The following is a 17,728-nucleotide window of genomic DNA, read 5'->3' on the forward strand; positions in this document are numbered from 1 at the left end:
CCCGGGTCTGGGGGAGGGGTGGGAGGTAGGTGGGGGATGGACAGCCAGCCTGCCTCGGAGGCATGGTTCCAGTCCCTCACGGCTAGTGACCTGGCCTCAGACAAGTTCGTTCCCACAGACTTTGTTTCTGCACAGATCAAGCAGACCCGAGCTGCTCCCTCCTGCTCCTCACAAAGCCCACCGTTCCGCACGATTGCTCTTACCAGGATGACAGAGCTGGGCCCGACAGGGGTCAGGTGAGCCAGGACACCCCACCCGGTGCAGTGTCCCAACCTCAGTCCAGCTTTGCCAGAGCCAGAGCCATCTGGGTCCACCGGGCCAAGAGATCCAGGCATGGCACACGTCTGCGCCCGGCTTCCCCTTCCCCGGGCCACGGCCAAATGCCCCCCGGAGAGCAGCACCACAAGCAGCCTTCTTGGGCTCTTACAAGGTAGTGTGCCCAGGAGAGCGAGACGGCATCTGCCCGGAGCCCGGGGACCCGACGGCATCCTGGCCGCCAGAGGGTTTGCACTGCTCAGCTAGAGGCCAGAGTGACCTGGGAGCCGTCCCAGCGATGGGGTCTGGTCCCATCGGCCCAGTGTCCCGAGCCTCGGCTCTGGCCAGAGGGTGGGCATGCTCCTGGGCCGCCCGTGCTCCCAGGTGGGGGTGGAGGTGAGGGCGATGCTCTTTCTGGCCCCCACAGCCCCTGCCCCTTCTTCTCGTGCAGAGACCCCCGTTCCACCTGGGTCAGGGGGCAGTGCACCCAGCCCTGGGGGACGGACCGCCCAGCCTCAGTGTTCACTGTTGCACACCCTCTTCTGTGAAAGGCCAAGGAGGTGGCCCTCGAGCAGATGTGCAGGCAGAAGTCCCGCCCTCCTTGCTTCGGAGCCTCCCAGCCCGTTGGTGTTGCTGCTCTTGGGCCACACCGTGCAGCCGTGAGGGTGTGGCGGGGAGCGTCAGCGGGGCCCACCCAGAGCTGGCATCGGGCTGGGCTACGGGGCTGGGAGCCACGGGCTCCGACTGTTTATTACTTGAGATCCCAGGCGCTGCAGCTAAGCTCCACGGTAGCCGGTATCGGGTGCATCCTGAAGGATGGGGGCTCACAAGTCATTCCTCCCTGTCGCACGTGGGGAGCAAGGTATGGGGGTGCACGACCGGTGGTTACTTTCAACCGGGCGGGCTCCAGAAAGCCCCGGGGGGCTGAGGCAGGAGCTGGACCGGCCTCAAGCTGAGGGAAGTCGGGCAGCAGCTGACTGTCCGGGGGAAGGGGCCTGAGTAGAGACGGTGAGCAGAACAGACCCCCACCTCCCACCCAGACTTCTGGGACCTGATCGTCCGGCCCATGCGGCCCACGTCTGGTGGGGGCTCCGCACACGCCGCCCCCACTCCGAACTAGAAACGGGCTGCATGGGCTGTGTCTAAGGGTCGAGGCCAGCGCCCCGCTCTCCCCTCTGACTCGCTCCAGGGAAACAGCGCGGCCGGCCCATCGCGGGCGCACACGGCTCCCCGCACACGTGTCCTACTCTCGGCTGCTGAAGCACACTCGTGACCTTGCGGCCACCTTGGAAACGTGCGGGGCAGATCTTTACAACAGCGGGAGCGCACACCACTTGCTCCCAGTGAAGAAAATGACGTCCGCCTGAGAATTCCACTCAAGTCTCCAGATGTCAGGAAGCCCACAGCGCCCTCCGGGATGCTGGCCGGCCTCGCCTCCTGGAACACACCTCACTGGGAGCCGCCGGGAGCCCCTCCCTCGCGAAGCCCCCCCATCCAGAATCAACGCGACCGTCGCGCCCTCTAGGGTAGGCCAAGGAGGTGCCGTGTCCCACTATCTTGGGGACAGACGGGAACCTTTTCTAGTTTTTCCGGAATTCAGATGTGGCTGGGCATTCTGAACTTTTATTTCTCAAAGCTGGAGGCCCTGGCCTGCCTCCCCAGGACCCCCAGCCGACGACTGACTAGCACGGGGCACGACGTCCATGCCGGCCTCAGGACGGACCGCTCACCATGCTGTCCAGGCTCCAGAGTTCCTCATGGGATCAGACTGGAATCCGGCCCAGTCTCATCCAGCCCCACGCCGTGCAGGCCCCCTCTGACCATGTTCCCTCATGAAACAGGGGGCCCCAGAAGCCTCATCACAGCCCCCCACCCCAGACCTCCCTTCTCAGGGCCAGGATGGTCCTAGAAATCAGGCAGGGCTGCGGAGGCGGCTGCCTGCAGCAGGGTGACTGGAGGGCGGGGCCCGCAGGGGCAGCCCCCCATCCCTGCTGGTATGTGTGGGTGCTGCTGGGAGGAGGCCCCCCGCGTGATGTTGGGCACCCAGGGCTCAGGGAGAGATACCAGCCATAAGGACTGTGTGGCCAAGGAGCTGTTGATAAGGCACGATGCACTGAAAAGAAAAAATGGCAGGCTCAGGGCTCTGGATGTAAAGCCAGTGTCAGGAGACGGTCGCCTGGCAGAGTCTGTCTCCTGTAGCCAGGAGCCAATGGGGCTGGAGAGCTGGTGGGGAGGCACACTGCGGGGCCAGAGGAGGACGCGGAGGGCAGCAGTGAGCCAGCAAATGGTCCAGGACTGGCGTTCAGGGATGGTGGAGGCCGTGGTCTGGAGCGCTGTCTGGTTTTCGTGCTGGTGCTCCCTCCGATGTGTCACTACGGCACCGCTGAGTGGGGAGGTGGAGGGGCACGCGTGGTCAGTTTTCTGCGCGTTGAGGGTTCTGAACTGCGGGTTGCCAAGCGTCCTCTGGTCTCACAGAATGGCTTTGCTGCGGGAGGGACGCCTCCTCTCCCTCGAACCCCATGCAGAGGTCGGTGTGAGCTCGGGAACCGCCTCTGTCTCTCCCCCCACCCCGTCTCTCTTGAAATAAATCTTGAAAAAAATACTGTATTGCTAAAATGGGCTGCCCATCATCTGAGCTCCCAGACAGTCCAAGTCTTCTTGCTGGTACAGGGTTTGCCCTGATGTCGGTGGCCACAGGCTCCTCAGGCCGGCGGCGGCTGCAGGGCGGGGAGGCTGCGGCCGTGGCTGAGCAAAGACAGCAGCGGGCCTAGCCGCGCTGCTCGGGTCTCCCCGGCACGAGCATCGTCTCTGTAGCCCGCGATGCCATCTGACCGCATTTCACCCACAAGAGAACTTCCGTCAGCTCTGGAGTCCGTCCTCTCCAGCCCTGCTGCTGCTCTGTCCCCTCAGCTCCTGCGAGACTCCAGATCCTTCGCTGACACCCCAACAGCCTTCCCGGCGTCTTCACCAGGAGCGGGGTCCGTCCCAAGACACAGGTTCTTGGCTCGTCCCCGAGATGCAGCTGCGTCTCCAGGCACCCTTCCCACACTAGGTCTGCCGCTGCTCCCATCACCCCTGCAGGGACCACCCGCCCCCCCGCCAGTCCGGAGCCCCTCCAGGTCTTCCGTGGGCGCTGGAATCACCTCCCTCCGAATTCCTGTGAATGCTGGTATCTTGACCTTTGGCCATAAATCATGACTGTTTATCATGGTGTCTAGAGTGGTGAATCCTTTCCGGAGGCTTTTGATGTACTTTTCCCAGATAACCTCGGAGGAGTTCCTGCCTGCGGTTAGCGATGGCCTTACAAGCTGTATTTCGGAATAATAAGATGCAGAAGGCCGGGCGACTCCCGGCGCCACAGGCTGTGGAATGCATGTCGCATCAGGCACGAAGCCAACATCCATCTCGACGTCCGTGTCCGGCGAAGCTGTTAGGTGACCAGCTACCTCGTCAGTGAGCGCTGCTGTTTGGAAAGGAATCCTTTCTTCCCGAGCCATACGTGGATCCCCATGGTGGGCTGAAGTACGCAGTCGGCCGTGTTGCCAACAGATGTGCTTTGGGGTTCCACTTCTAGAGCACAGGAGCAGGACACTGGACATGATTTTAAGGGAGCTAGGACTGTCGGAACGGCCCACAAACAATGGCTTCAACTTGAAGTCCCAGCGGCATTCACCCCTCCAGGAGTCAGCCTGTGCCTTGAGCATTGAAGCCAGACACTGACCTCCCGTCTCTGGCTGTGAAAATCCTAGCCGGCATCTGCTCCTGGCAGAAGGCCGTCCCATCTACACTGAGCATCTGTTGCTGGACATAGTCACCTTCCTGACTCGGCCAGATCTGCTGACTTGCTGCCGCTTCTCCATCAGCCCCAGCTGCTCCCCCGTGAGATGCTTCTTTTCTTAAACCGCATGAACCCGCCTCTGTGGGCTCCCAGCTTTTCCTCTGCAGCCTCCTTACCTCTCTCTGCCTTCACAGAACCGCGGGAAGTCGGGGCCTTGCTTTGGGTGAGGCCTTGGTGGCCAGGGGTGCTGTGGCCGGCTTGGTCATCCATCCCGATGACCCAGGCTGTTCTGCTCCTCACCAGCCCTGTGCTTCCCGGAGTGGATGTGTGAGGTCCTTCAAGAACTCCTCTCTGCCTTCCCAAGTTGGCACACAGTTTGGTGCACAAGGCCTCGCTTTGGGACGATCTCAGCTTTCGACCCGCCTTCCTCACTAAGCTCAATCGTTTCTAGCTTCTTTTTTTTTTTTTTAAGATTTTATTTATTTATTTGACAGACAGAAGTCACAAGTAGGCAGAGAGGCAGGCAGAGAGAGAGGAGGAAGCAGACTCCCCGCTGAGCAGAGAGCCCAATTTGGGGCTCGATCCCAGGACCCTGGGATCATGACCTGAGCCAAAGGCAGAGACTTTAACCCACTGAGCCACCCAGGTACCCCTCATTTCTAGCTTCTGAGTTAGAGGAGAGACGCCTGCCTCTTCCTTGTACAAGTAGGGGCCACTGTAGGGCAATTAATTGGTCTCATTTCAGTCTCACGTCTCAGGGAACAGGGAGGCCCGAGGCGGGGGAGAGCGATGGCGGTGGCTGGAGTGGGCAGAACGCGGTTGGGGACCGGGTTCGCCGTCTTACATGGGCACGGTTTACAGTTACGACACGAACGTCAAGGAGCCCTGGTCACAGATCACCACACGGACACGTTAATCACCAAACAGTTTGAATATCACAACAATTACTAGGCTGTGACCCAGAAACGTGACGTGAGCACGTGCTGTTGGGAAAAATGCTGCCAGGAGACCTGCTTGAATGGAATCGCCACACACCTTGGGTTTCCAAAAATCTCCACAATAATGCGTCACGTCCACCGAAGCGAGTGTGCCTGTTGTGGGCTACGCTGGGGCAAGAGTGACACTCAGAGATTCTGGTGGCCATTCCATGAAAACGGACACTGACTCTGGGTCCCGGAGGGCCATCGTGGCCCCCCGGTCAGCACAGCGACATGTTGGGGTGAGGTGGCCTCCGTCTGCCTCCCACCAGTTCTGCTCGTTCCCTGGACCCCCCAGAGGTCCCAGCTCTGCGGCCGGAGTGGATTTACTGCTGCTGGAAGAACCATCACATGGTCCATGGACCTATAGGATTTGTAACAGGAACAGCCAAGTGCAAGTCCCCGAAACTGCTGCACACGCACCCCTGCACGCACAGTCACGTGCACACACACCCTCACATGCCACTCATCCCCACTCACACGTGCACACGCACTCACCTGCCCACCTGTGCATGCACACACCCTCACAAGGCGCTCACCCCCATGCACGCACTCGCACACACACACCGATGCACACACCCACCAGCCAGAAGAAAAGCATCAGTCCTGAGAAGAACGACAGAAACTGTTGCCTTCTTAGAGACCTGAAGGTCGCAGCCTGTCACCGTGAAAGTCTCCAGTCTGGTCCCCACGCATGCCGATGGGACCAGGATGGAGGACGGCAGGCCACATAGACAATTCCAGCTGCCTTGGACACAGCTCCTTCCAGAGCAGACGCCTCAGGGAGGAAGAACAGGGAGGGCTGCGCTCACATGAGACCTGGGCTCTCAGCGTTGCCATATAACGCCTGGGGCTGGACGCAGCGGAGCCAAGAGGGACAGGAGCCTGGGTATGTGGAGGCGACCCATGCTCTCTAGCAGAGGTCAGGGGCCTGCCACGGCAGTGACATCTGGGGGGACCCAGCGGTCTGGGACATGCCAGGACAATCACTTCAAAGTGCCACCGTCTGTCAGCAGAGAAGGTGCCACCGTCTGTCAGCAGAGAAGGTGCACCTCGTCGCATGGCCTCCTCAGATGGGGGAGGCCGTCTACTGTGCACTTGTCAACAGCCGCCCAGCTGCCTTGCCGGACGGAACAGAGGCCGACGGTTCAAGCACAGCCAGAGCAAGAAAGGGGTCTGCGTCGGGTCCCGATGATGCCACAGCCGGCCGCAACTGGGAGGCCCTGTGAGCGGCAGGTTTGCTCTGAGATGGGACACAGAGCAGAATGCGGTCAGGGCCCGAGAGGGGAGGGTCAGAGAGCAGAACGGGACCACGCACCTCAGTAGAGAACCAACCACAGCCACACGCCACTGGGCCCTGGGGGAGAAGGAGCAGCTGACCGCGGGACACCAAGCGCCTGTGTGGTCAGAACGACCTGGCACGAGCTGGGTGCCAGGGGGCCCACGGAGTCATCAGACCAGGGGCCCAGAGGGCGTCCCCCCTTAGACAGAGGCAGCTCGTCTGGAATCTGAGTTCAGGTCAGCTGCAGGAACGGTGTCACAGACCTGCCGTCACCTAGTGCCTTGCAGAGAGGCCCCGTGCCTCTCCCTGGGCTCAGAGCCGCGTCCCTCGCAGCAGGGATCTCTGTGCCCGGCTGCCGGAGGCGTGCGGAACCCGGCACCTGCTGGCTCGTGGCCAGGTCCATTCACCGTCGGTGCAAGCTGGAAACGCGCAAGAGCCCCACTCTGGGAAGGCCCCGGGGACCATGGGAGGACAGACTCTCCAGAGGGTCAGCATTCTGGACACGGCACGCAGTTATTCACTTTGTGTGCAGAGAGACGTGGTCGAAGGAAAGGTGTCCATGGACCCACAGGCAGAGTGAGGAACAGCCCTCAGGCACCAGACCATAAGCTGGGGCCGCCACCGCCAGGAGCCAGGGGCCACAGAAGAGGTCACAAGTGCCCGGGTGGAGGGGATGCAGGCGGTTCCCCAGGTCAGCTTGGGTTTGCCCAGCACCCTCCTAAGGAGTAAGCGTGGCGCAGGCACGGAGTCCACGTGCACACCCCGGGCTCAGGGCGGGAGGAGTATCACATCCAGCCTTGGGACCACCTGCAGACGAGGGGGCTGTAGCCCACCTCACCGAGCCTCCACTGTAGGTGTCCCCACAATCCTGGGCCACAGCCGGTGTGGCCCTCCCCTGTTCGGCCCTGCGCTGCCTCCCAAGCTCTGCAGAGAGCACTCCCTCCGTAAGCCACTCTCCCAGAATCCCACTCTCCGCCTCCACATCCGGGGAGCCTGGCCTGAAACAGACACGGGATACTGACCCTTGTGCACCGACCAGGTCTGGCCCTGGGACCCCGGCCCTGGGACGCGGCTGTGGGAGTGACGGCATGGCCCCTGGCTCTGCTCCTTTAAGCACCCAATGCCCTGCAGCGAAACCTTCGTGCTGGGAATTCCTACAGCGGCCCCATCTCTCCCAAGCCCTGACAGCGCGGTCCGGTGCCCTCACCTCACTACCGGTCACAACAGAGGCCCTGGCTGTTCCAGAACTGCTGGTCCGGGGCTTGTCTCCCGGAGACCGGGCTGTACCTTGAAGCCTGTTACACCTGTTCCTAAAAAGAGCAAGTCCGTTTGGATCTCTGCTGGGTGAGGCCAATGCCCAGCCACGTGGACCCAGAGGCCACTTCCACAGCTCTCTGGCGGCACCGGACCTGCTGGACCTGGAGTTCCAGGGAAAGGGCGCATGTGGCGGCCACCCACTCTCTGGGGAAGCATTCCACTGAGTTGTGCCGGTCCGGGGACCGCAGGGCGGGGTGTCCACCATGCTCCCTGCACAGGCGGCCGCCCCCCAGCGCACACCTCCGAGCCTGAGGCCTAGCGGAGGCTTGGGAGACCCTGCTGTCCGCCCCCCAGGATGTGCGAAGGGGGGCTTAGAGGGGGCAGGGGCGGGGTCACAGAGGACAGAGGTTTGCTGAGCTCAGGACACTCCCCGGCTATTGGGAACCCAGCGCCCAGCCTGCTGACGTTTGCTCACGCGATGCTGTTGTTTCTAAGCAGTGAACAGCTGATGGCCTGTGGGGGGTTGAGCATGTGTCTGTCGTCACGGGAACACCCAGCCTTTCTTCGTCACCGGCCACGGGTGGGCCTCTCGGGTGCTCCTCTAACAGCCAGCTGTCGCTTGTTCCATAGGACTTCTTTACAGCCGCGCACCGCAGTTCTCCGGAGTGTGTCTGCGGGCACCGTGCCCCCAGGTGAGCCTGGGGGCTGCAGGGGCCAGAGAGGGGGCGGGGGTGGGGGAGGCTGGCCCTGCCCCCTGCATGCCCGCCTCGATGCGTGTGCCAGACCGAGCATCCCCCTGCAGGCTCTGGGCCGGGCCCTCCGCAGGCTGTGGGGAGCCCGTCTGTGGGTAAATGATGTCATTCTTGGCAAGGTAACCAGCCCTGTGTGCGGATCCTGCGTCCTCTGGAAAGACTGTGTCATGGGGGTGGGGGGCACGCATGCCTTCCCTCACAGGGACGCTTGCAGGACCATTGGAACCTCTGTTCGTCGGGGAAGCGAGGCGATTCCGGAAGGGGTGCACGTGATGTGGCACAAGGCTCCCGCCCTGCTCGGGCCTGTGAGCTCCCCAAGGAGGTGTGCTGGGGGCTCACACGGGCACATAGCCCTGGGGGCCCTTTACACAGGGGGGACTGAGGTCTGGAGGGCTCTGCAGGCTGGGGAAGGCCTCCCTGCTGGAGCCAGGGGAGCAGGTTGGAGACTGAGGCCTGCAAGCCGCCTCAGCAGCGGGGCAGGGCTGGGAGGAGAAAGTGGCCGTGGGATGTGCGGACGGGGTCCTTCAGCCCCAGACTCCCGGCTCAGGTCAGCTCTGGGGCAGCACTGGGCTTTAATTTTCTCTGGGACAAAGTAGGGGTCTGCTGGGCCTCCCAGGCAGGAAGCACGGACACCTGGCTGTCGCCCCCGCCCTGTGGGGCAGTCAGTGACCCGCCTGGGCAGGCTGGCAGCACCACAGCTGGAGGGAGAGGCCCCCCCTTCCTGGACGGCACTGTCAGGAGCACCCAGAGTCTTGAGGCATCTCAGACCGCACCTGCCTCCGGAGCTCCCGGTTCCCTGAGAGTCCCCAGCTGACCTATCTCTGGCCACACCTCTGAGAAGTCTCCACGCCCATCCTACTGGACACACGCTACTCTGACCCCTTTGGCAGGCCAGACCAGAGCCACTCAGCCACAGCAGGCCTCACGGGAGCCCTTGCGGGGGCCACCTCTGGGCCCACTACTTAGGGAAGAACTCACGGCCAGGCCTCTAAATCTGGGTCTGTCCTGCTCTGTCCAGTTCTGTCCCTCTCTGTCCGACTCTGTCACCCTCTGTCCGACTCTGTCCCGCTCTGTCCGGCTCTGTCCCACTTTGGGCCAGTTCTGCAGAAGCACAGGGAAGGCAGCCTGTGCCTCTCTGTCCCAGTCCCTCTCTGTCCCAGTCCTGCTGCCACAGGAGTAGACGTGGGCCTGGCCAGGTGCTGGTCCCCGCGGCCTGCTCCTGCCCCAAGTTGCCCCAGACACTGCTGCCTCCCACCGCTGCTCTGACCAAAGGGCGGGGACTCGGGCCAGGTGCTTGTCCTCTGGACCTCTCCAGCCAGCCCCCCACACCCCCTCCTCATCCTGCTGGCCCCTGGAGGGGACAGCGGGGCTGCGTGCATAGCCAGTGGCTCCTGGCTGAGGGGCCCCGCACAGCCTCACCCTACTTCTGCGCTGCTCCTTCCACAGGGCATCGACCCCTGGCAGCTGGAAGGCCTGAATTCTGGGGGGCTCTGCTGTACAGAACACAGAACTGAATTTTGTGTCCCCGAATTCACGTCAGAAGCCCTACCCCGCAGCGTGACGGTGAGGAGGCCGGCCTTTCGGAGGCGACGAGGGCTGGATGGGGTCACGAGGGGGGGCCCTGAGAGGAGGACACCAGAGCTCCTGTCTCTCTGCCGGGGAAGGAGCCTGACCCCGCGGGCGCCGACCTAAGCCTCTCTCTGGAGCTTTTAAGAAACCGGGTTGTTGAAACCCCTCAGTGGATGACATGAGGTTCTGGCTCCCCCAGCCAGGGGGGAAGAAAGCCAGCTTTCTTCAGGGAAAGTGCTCCCCAGAGTCATCCTGCGTGCCTGTGGAGCCCCCTCCTTCCTGCCCCGCAGAGTGTGGACCAGCACAGAGGAGGGAGGGAGTCGCGCATGGATGCTTCCAAGGGGGTTCCCAGGGGTGGCTCCAGGCCAAAGGAAGGCACCTGCCACAGGGTGTGCAGGTGGTCCCGGGCTGGGCTGGGGGCACAGGGAGACGCAGTCCTGCCTGCCCCCAGGGGCCAACAGAGGCACCGGGAAGGCCAGGCCATGAGGAGGGGGTGACGGCGGAGGGGTGACTGCCCGTGAGGGTCGGGAGGTCTACACAGGCACCAGAGCCCCCCTGCAAGCTGCAGGGGGGCAGAGCCGGGTTCCCTGCGAAGCCGCCAGAAGGCTCTGGTCCTGGGAGCCCGAGGTAGAGACAGCCACACTGAACCCTTCGGGTCCCCTTCGGACGTGTGCTCCAGGGCAAACAGGGGCATGGAGTAGGGTGGGGGGACGCAGGGCTGGAGCCAAACCTCAGCTCCTTTGGGGGGACCTGACCCCAGGCCAGCCTCCCCACCACAACAAGACGCGGGTCTTCTGCCCAGCCCCTTGCCTCCCTGCACGGCCGCGGCCGCCTGGCTCACCGATGGTAGAGGACAGTGCACGAGGCTGGGAAGCTCGATACTCATGCTGCCTCTTCTGACACCTTTGTATTTTGTTCTTCCCACTTTTTTGCAGGAATTCGATTCTTTAGAATTTGCATGAAAATATCATTTATCTTGATGACCAGTGTTTTTGATGCCTCCCTCGGCGCTTGGCCTGGGGCTCTGTTGCCGGCCCTGGCTCCCGGCCTGGGACCAGCAGCCCGTCACCTGGGGGGCACCATGTCCACTGGCTCAGACGGGCAGGGGGAGGACCAGCCCCGAGTCTGCAAACGGGGTCCCCGAGCCAGCTCCATATAGCAGGCCCCAGACCCTGACACTCAAAGTCACCGAGACGCCACCTCCCTTCTTCCCAGGTAGCCTCCCAGGGGCCTCCCTTGAGCAGGGTTTCTCATCCAGACTCTAGCCACCCCACCAGCAGATGTGGGACTTGGTTGAGGCCTGGGCCCATCTCCCTGACCCTGGCTGCAGATGCCCTGGCTCGGGTCGGTTGTTTTTCCTCCAACAGCATCAGCCCCGCCGGGAGCAGAACCAGCTCTGTGTTTGTGCCGACCTCGTCAAGTCACAGAAGGAGAAGTGAAGACATGTGAGGAGGAGACCGTGCCAAAGGGACTGGATCCCGGCCCTCTCCCCGACCTCCCTGGATCTGCCTGGGTCCCTGGCCCGGGGCTGCAGGCGTGACCCACACCCCACTCCCCCCGCCCTTGGCACCAGCTCTGTCTCCTTGCTCACTGCCTGGGCACAGGGCTGGCTGTAAAGACGTGTGGATTTCTCTGTCGTGGAAAAACTATGTTCTCTGCTCCTTGCCAGAAGCCACGGTCCTCCTTCTGGAGGGATTTCTGGGAAGAAGTGTGGTGTCTCGAGCCTGTCACAGTTCCCGTTGAGGGCTGCCTCATGGTTCTGCCCCGAGACCCCAGGTCCCCAACCCCCGAGCTGGGGCTCCACATTCCCCGGACCCCCCAGCCAGCGGTTGCTTGCCAGACCTCTGGCAGCCTGCTTTCCAGGTCACAGGGCCGGAGCCTGAGCAGCAGGAAAGGCCCAGGTCTCCTGGGAAGAAGGGGCCTCCCTGCCGGACAGGTTTCCGCGCCCTGGGCTCCCTCCCCCGTGCACCCTCCCTAAGGGGCTTGTGCACAGAGTCTGACTCTGGGAAGCCTGGGCTCGTCCGTGCTGAGCAGACCACAGCCTGCACTTCTGAGGAAGCCCACGAGCGGGTGCGTTACCTTTTCCTTCTTGGTGACGTCCATCCTGGCTCTGTCATCCAGCATTTGTGCAGCGGCCCGCTCAGGTGAGCTGGGACCCCTCAGCGTTCCCCGACAGCTTCCGAAGCAGAAAGACCCCAAGCCAAGGAAGGATCCGAAGGAAGCCTCTGGCCCACCTCGCCACTGGCTTCTGGCTTGAGCTTCAGGCATAGAGTTTCCTCCTTTTCATTGTTGACCAGCAAGCCGGTGAGGCTTCTCTTCAGGGACGCAGCTGGGACCCTTCCCCACCAAGGCCCGTCCGGCCACTGCTGGAGGCCGGGGCTAGCCAGAGCCGGTCAGCCTTCTCTCCGGGCTGTGCCGTGCTATGGGGCACAGTGTCCGCTGGACAGACTCAGCAGAAAGGGTCTGCTCCCCTCCCGTGGCCAGGGACAACTCTTATGTAGTTAGGTTGTTGGTGACTGTGTCCCCCTCACACCCCAACCTGCTTTCCCCGGGCTCCGGGCCACCCACCACTTCCTGCTCCAACCAGGTGTGGAGTGGGGAGTCCCCCCACAGGGCCTTCTGTGCTCCCCAACAGGGCCTGCGCTGCCATGGCAACCAGGAGCAGGGCCCCTGCGCTGGCGGCCTCCGGCCTCTGCACGGCTAACCATCCTGTCATTAGAGCTGCCATGCAGAAAACTGGGCTGATGGCAAAGGCCTCCATCCCCATCACCATAGTGACGGCCCAATCGCCCTGTCACCATGGACTTTGCCAGCTGTCCAGTTCCCAGGGCAGGGTCACGGGGTCTTCTGAAGTCACGTCCTAAGGAGCAGAGGCCCCTGTGAGTGTGGAATCTAGAGGAAAGGGTACTGGCGGCTTGGCCACCTGTAAGCTCTGGGCTGCCCTCCCTGCCAACCTGAGCCAGAACGTTGGCCCGCACAGAACAGAGCCCCTGGGGCCCTGGGGCCCCAACTCAGGACACGTGCACACCCACTGGCACCCCAGGAACCCAGCGGAGGCCAGGTGCTAGATCAGCCATCGGGAGCAAATGGTGGGAGACCAAGGACCATCTCAACCAGAGTCTCTGGCCTCAGCTTCTGAAGTCTGGCATGCTGCGTCACCACAGCGCGTCTCAGCGCCGGCACACGGGGAGCACAGGCCTGGCCAGGGTCTGCTGCAGGAGAGAGTGTGGGAACAGAGCCAAGCAGGGTCAGGACCAAGCCCGGGGTCCAGCAGAGGGAGCGAGAAGCAGTGACCAGTGAGACTCTCCAGATGTGTGTGCGGTCCCATTTCAAGCCAGTGTCCTCCCGATGGTCATCTGGGCCACATGCACGTGTTTCTTCCAGATGATTCCTAGAGGCTGAACTGCCAGATGAAGCGCTCTGCACACCCTCCACTCAGGCAGCCGAGAGTATAGGCTCCCTCGATGGCTCCAACTCATTAGCCCTCCCCCCGACATCAGGAGCTGGGCTCCTAGCCGGCCCATACTTGAGACTGTAAACCTCGGCAGTTTTGGGTTGAACTGTCTGTCATCTCATTGTCGTTCAAAGCGCTGTGTCCTTTCCATCTGCTCCCTGGTTATTTGCATTTTTCTCTAAGGATGATTTGTTTATACTTTTTAACCATTTTGTTATGGAATCGTCTTTTATTTTTCAATTTGTAGGATGGGTTTTGTATGTTCCATTTGTGTTTTTTTTTTAAGATTTTATTTACTTATTTGACAGACATAGATCACAAGTAGGTGGTGGTGGGGGGATAGGCTCCCCGCTGAGCACAGCCCGATGCGGGGCTCGATCCCAGGATCCTGGGATCATGACCTGAACCGAAGGCAGAGGCTTTAACCCACTGAGCCACCCAGGCGCCCCTGTATGTTCCATTTGTAATACCTACTAATCCCTTGTCAAATCCATGTGGTGTCTCCCGAAGTCTATCCTAAGCTCAGACTTGAGGGTCTTCCTCACGTGGACGTGTGTCCTTCTTACGAATTTCATTCTTGGCTTTCTTGTTTTGAGACTCGTGTCTTATTAAGAAAAACGTTTCCCATCCCCAATTGGAAAAATGCTTTCCCACATTGCCTTCTAATATTTTTCTTTTTTTTTCATTTTTCCTGTTCAGCACTTTGGTCCTTCTGCAAATTGTTTTCATGTGTGGTGTGAGGTAGCGTGTCTATCTGTTGGGTGGGTGATCATTTTTCCACTGATGGGTCCTGTTGGCTGCACAGTGCGGGTCCCCAGTGTTCGGGTTCTTTATTGTAAGGGAATGGCTTGGCTCTGGTCATCTTGCAGGAGTAGCCACCGGCTATGAAGTCAGGTCTGGAACCACAGCTAAGCTGACCTTGTCACATAACTGTGCTCCTCTGGGACCAGAGGACAGACTGGCGACCAGCTCAGAGACCACATCCTGCTGTCTCGCCATCTGCCTGTGAGGCAGTCAGGAGGCCTTCCCCTAGTCTCCAGTTCTGCGATGTGAGGCTTTCTGCCCGTGCCCTGTGGGGTGTGCCTGCTGTCTGGAGTGGGCTCACAGTGAGCAGAGATGCTGTGATTTTGGGAAGCAGGCAACTGTCCCCTTTTGTTTGGATGCTGTCCTTGGCGGGGCATAGGACAAGGGGTGGCCCCTTTGGGTGCTCTTTCTTTGCTATCAGTAACAAATTGTCTGAAGGTAAGCGTGGCTCTCGTACTCTGCCTGGCCTCAGCTCTGCTGGCATGCAGGACGTCTGTCTGTCCATTTGTTAGGCCCATGTCGGTAGACATGGGCGACGGGTGGATGGACCTAGGACATCCTGGGGTCCTGTGAGACAGCCCCAACCACGGACCACCCAGGGACCACCGCCGTGCACCCGTCTGGCAGTCAGTTTGTGGTTACGGTGTGCTGCCGGGGAGCTCCATCTGTCATCTTGCTGGGCTTGTGCAGAAAGCAGCCGTCTGTCCTTATCTGACCTCTGTCTCCAGTGCAGAAATGATGACGTGGTTTCTTGCCCCTTGCAGGCATTCCAAATGCTTGCAGAGAGAGCACAGTGCTCCGCTGGCTAACGATTATACAATCCAGGCCTGTCGCTGGAATGTCGCAACCCTGGGACCCACGCCACGGAAAACAGCCATAGGAGCCCACACGCTGGCCCTTCCAAGCCTTTGTCTCTTCTGACCGGCCCCTCCTCACTTTAGTAAAACTCCGCTCTGCTTCCCGACCCTTTCCTTCCCCATCCTGTGGCTTCCTTCCTCTCCCAGCTCCGCCGCAGCCACGCACACTGCGAGCTGGCGCGGCTGGAACTTGCTCACAAACAGGATGGGTGTCCCTCCCGCCCCTTCTTTACCACACGCCTCTCCTCTGCGATAACTCGGCGGGACTCAGCCTTCCGCACGCAACCTGCCTTGCTTTCTGGGCCGCAGTGCCTCTGGGCGGCAGTGCAGGAGGCACAGTCGCGGGCAGCCGTCTGCGTCTGCGCGCCGAGCGTCCTCGCTCAGAAACTCGTCCTGGTCCCCCGCCCGACCTCCGGATGAACGTTCTCCCCGTCCGTGAGAGTCGCCCCCGAGGAAGGTGCGGGCTGCACGAGGGGCGCCTGTCCTTACACCGCCCGCGCGAGGCACGGAGCCTGCCGCTCGGGGAGCGAGCTGGGGCGCGGGCAGTTTCGGGCGGGCCGGCGGCAGGCGCGCGGTCTGTGGCTGGTCCCCGCGCGGGAGGTCACTGCGACCGGGCGGCTGGACGGACGCGCCGCAGGCCGGAGGGAGCAGGCACAGCGCGGGCCTCTGCTCGCAGCCCCCAGCCGTCCCCTGGGGCGGCCTCCGGGAGGGACCTCGCCCTCTGCGGATCCTACGGGCGGCGGAACCTCGGAGCCACCCACTGCCCCGACCCGCGCTGATCCTGCGCCCTCCTTCCGGGGGGCGGGCGGGAGGCAGACGGAGGCGCCGCCAGGAGCGGGAGCGGAACGGGGCTGGGGGGCTCTCCTGGGATCCCGGGGCTCCCCGCGCCCCTCCCGGGCTGGGCAGCATCTCCCGCTGGTTCTGCGCGGCTGCGGCTCTTCGCCGGCGGAGGGTTTGCCCGGCATTCACTCGGCCACGCGGTGCTACCCTGCACGTTCCGCCGGAAGCCGCCACCACCGTCCGCCCTGGACTTCCCGCGGACCGCGGCGCTTCTCCCGGCGCGAACGCCACCGCGTCCTCCGCTCTGCTCGGATTGGACGGCCCACCGCGCGGGCTGCGTGGATTGGCTGAGCCTCGGGTCACGTGCCAACCTGAAAACCAATTGCTGAGATCTCTGGGTGCCCACGTGCTAGCGGCGGGCTGGGGCCGCTGCGAGGGGGGCACAGGGAAGCGGGTGACCAGCCTCGGGGAGGGCTGGGGCACCCAGTGGGGGGTTCGGGGGAGGAGGTGCTCAGCGGAGGGGGAGGGCGGGGGCGCTCAGAGGGGGGCTGAGGAGGGGGGCGTGATCAGTGTGGGGGAGGGTGGGGGCACTCAGAGGGGTGCTCAAGGGGACGGGGAAGGCCAGGGAGCCCTCAGGGGTGGGGGCACTTTAGGCACAGCTGGGGAGGAGGGCTGGCTGGGAAGGAGGATTAGGCGAGGTTTTCACAGTGAGGCGCAAGGGGGCTGGGGGGTTGTGAGGCAGGCTTGGAGGGAGACCCAGAAGAAAGTGCTGGGGTTCACCAAGGGACTCACATGGGGTCTCCGGAGGGCTAAATGGAAGGGTGTTTCGGAGGGGCAGGGGATGGCTAGAGGGCGGGGTTCACAGGGGGGATGGGGGCGGGAGAGGGCCTCAGGGGGGCCCCTGGCAGCATGTGTTGGAGCTTGTGGAGCTCAAGGAAGGGGGAGCTCAGCCCCTCTGCTTTTCAGATCCTTCCTGACCACTTCTCCTTTGTGGTAACTCCCATCCTACTTTTTATTACTGGGAGTCCTGGAGACCAGCTGCTGTGAGGCCCAGATTCTGGCCTTGCAGGGCTCTCCCTACCCCTTGGTCCCCTTCCTTCTCTGCAGACTTTCTCCTCCTTCCTGTGCAGGGCAGCCCCTCAGAACGTCAAGGCCCTGGCCTTTAGACATGACCTTTGGCATGACCACGTGTCCAGCCTGGGCTACACATCCATCCCTAGTGCCTGAGCTGGGGAGGGGTCTCAGGGTACAACTAGAGCTTCTGAGGAGCCCCTAAAAGGGAGGCAGTTCTGAGGGGTCTTTCCCAGCTAGCTCACATGCCTCTGGTCTTCCCTGGCTGTGGTCCCTTCCTGGCCAGTGCCGGCCTCCAAGTGAACCTTCTAGTAGTATGTCCCTCCTCTCCTGCTCCGACACCTCCTGTTCTGTCCAGGCTGGTGGTGGCCTGGGGAATCTGCGGGGAGGGTTGTGGTAGTGAGCAGTGCTCCTGGGGGCCATGGCTGGCTTCTAGCATCAAATCTGTGCTCCTTCGGCTGGGGAAGTACCAAGAAGGTGACCAGGAGGACACATTCTCTGCCCTCTTCGGGTCCCCAGCTGTGCCTAAGAACCAAGCTGCCGTCAGCAGGAGAGAAGCATGCAAGTTTTACTCAAGCTTTTACAGGTGCACGGGAGCCTTCACAAGAGAATGAGGACCCAGAGACGTGACCAGAGCAGGAACAACGGCAAGCACTCTGGTGACAAAGAAACAGTGAAGAGCCGATATGACAGAGGGTTGGGGCAGGGAGAGGACGTTGCTGGGAGTCATTGCAGGATGGAGTTGTTTGCAAGGATTTCTCTCAGCCTCATTCATCTCTGGCCGCAAGAATGTCTTCCTCCTGCTACCCAGAGCACGCCTTTCAAGTGAGGGTTTGAAGGGAAAAAAGGAGGGTCAGAGCAGGCTTCTCGCCGCTGCTGTCTGTTGGGTGCC

The 17,728-nt window shown here is 62.0% G+C and overlaps 1 protein-coding gene across 1 annotated transcript in view; it reads right to left on the bottom strand.

Moving 5' to 3' along the window:
• Positions 1–13,609, bottom strand: part of GCK (glucokinase) — a 34,996-nt gene extending 21,387 nt beyond the window's left edge. Inside the window, exon 1 of the mRNA XM_047695802.1 lies at positions 11,950–13,609. Coding sequence (XP_047551758.1) covers positions 11,950–12,138 — 189 coding nt within the window. The 5' untranslated portion in view covers positions 12,139–13,609. The remainder of the gene's footprint in view (positions 1–11,949) is intronic.
• Positions 13,610–17,728: the final 4,119 nt, after the last annotated feature.

The sequence above is a fragment of the Lutra lutra genome, chromosome 11 (assembly GCF_902655055.1).
Source record: "Lutra lutra chromosome 11, mLutLut1.2, whole genome shotgun sequence".
NCBI lineage: Eukaryota > Metazoa > Chordata > Mammalia > Carnivora > Mustelidae > Lutra > Lutra lutra.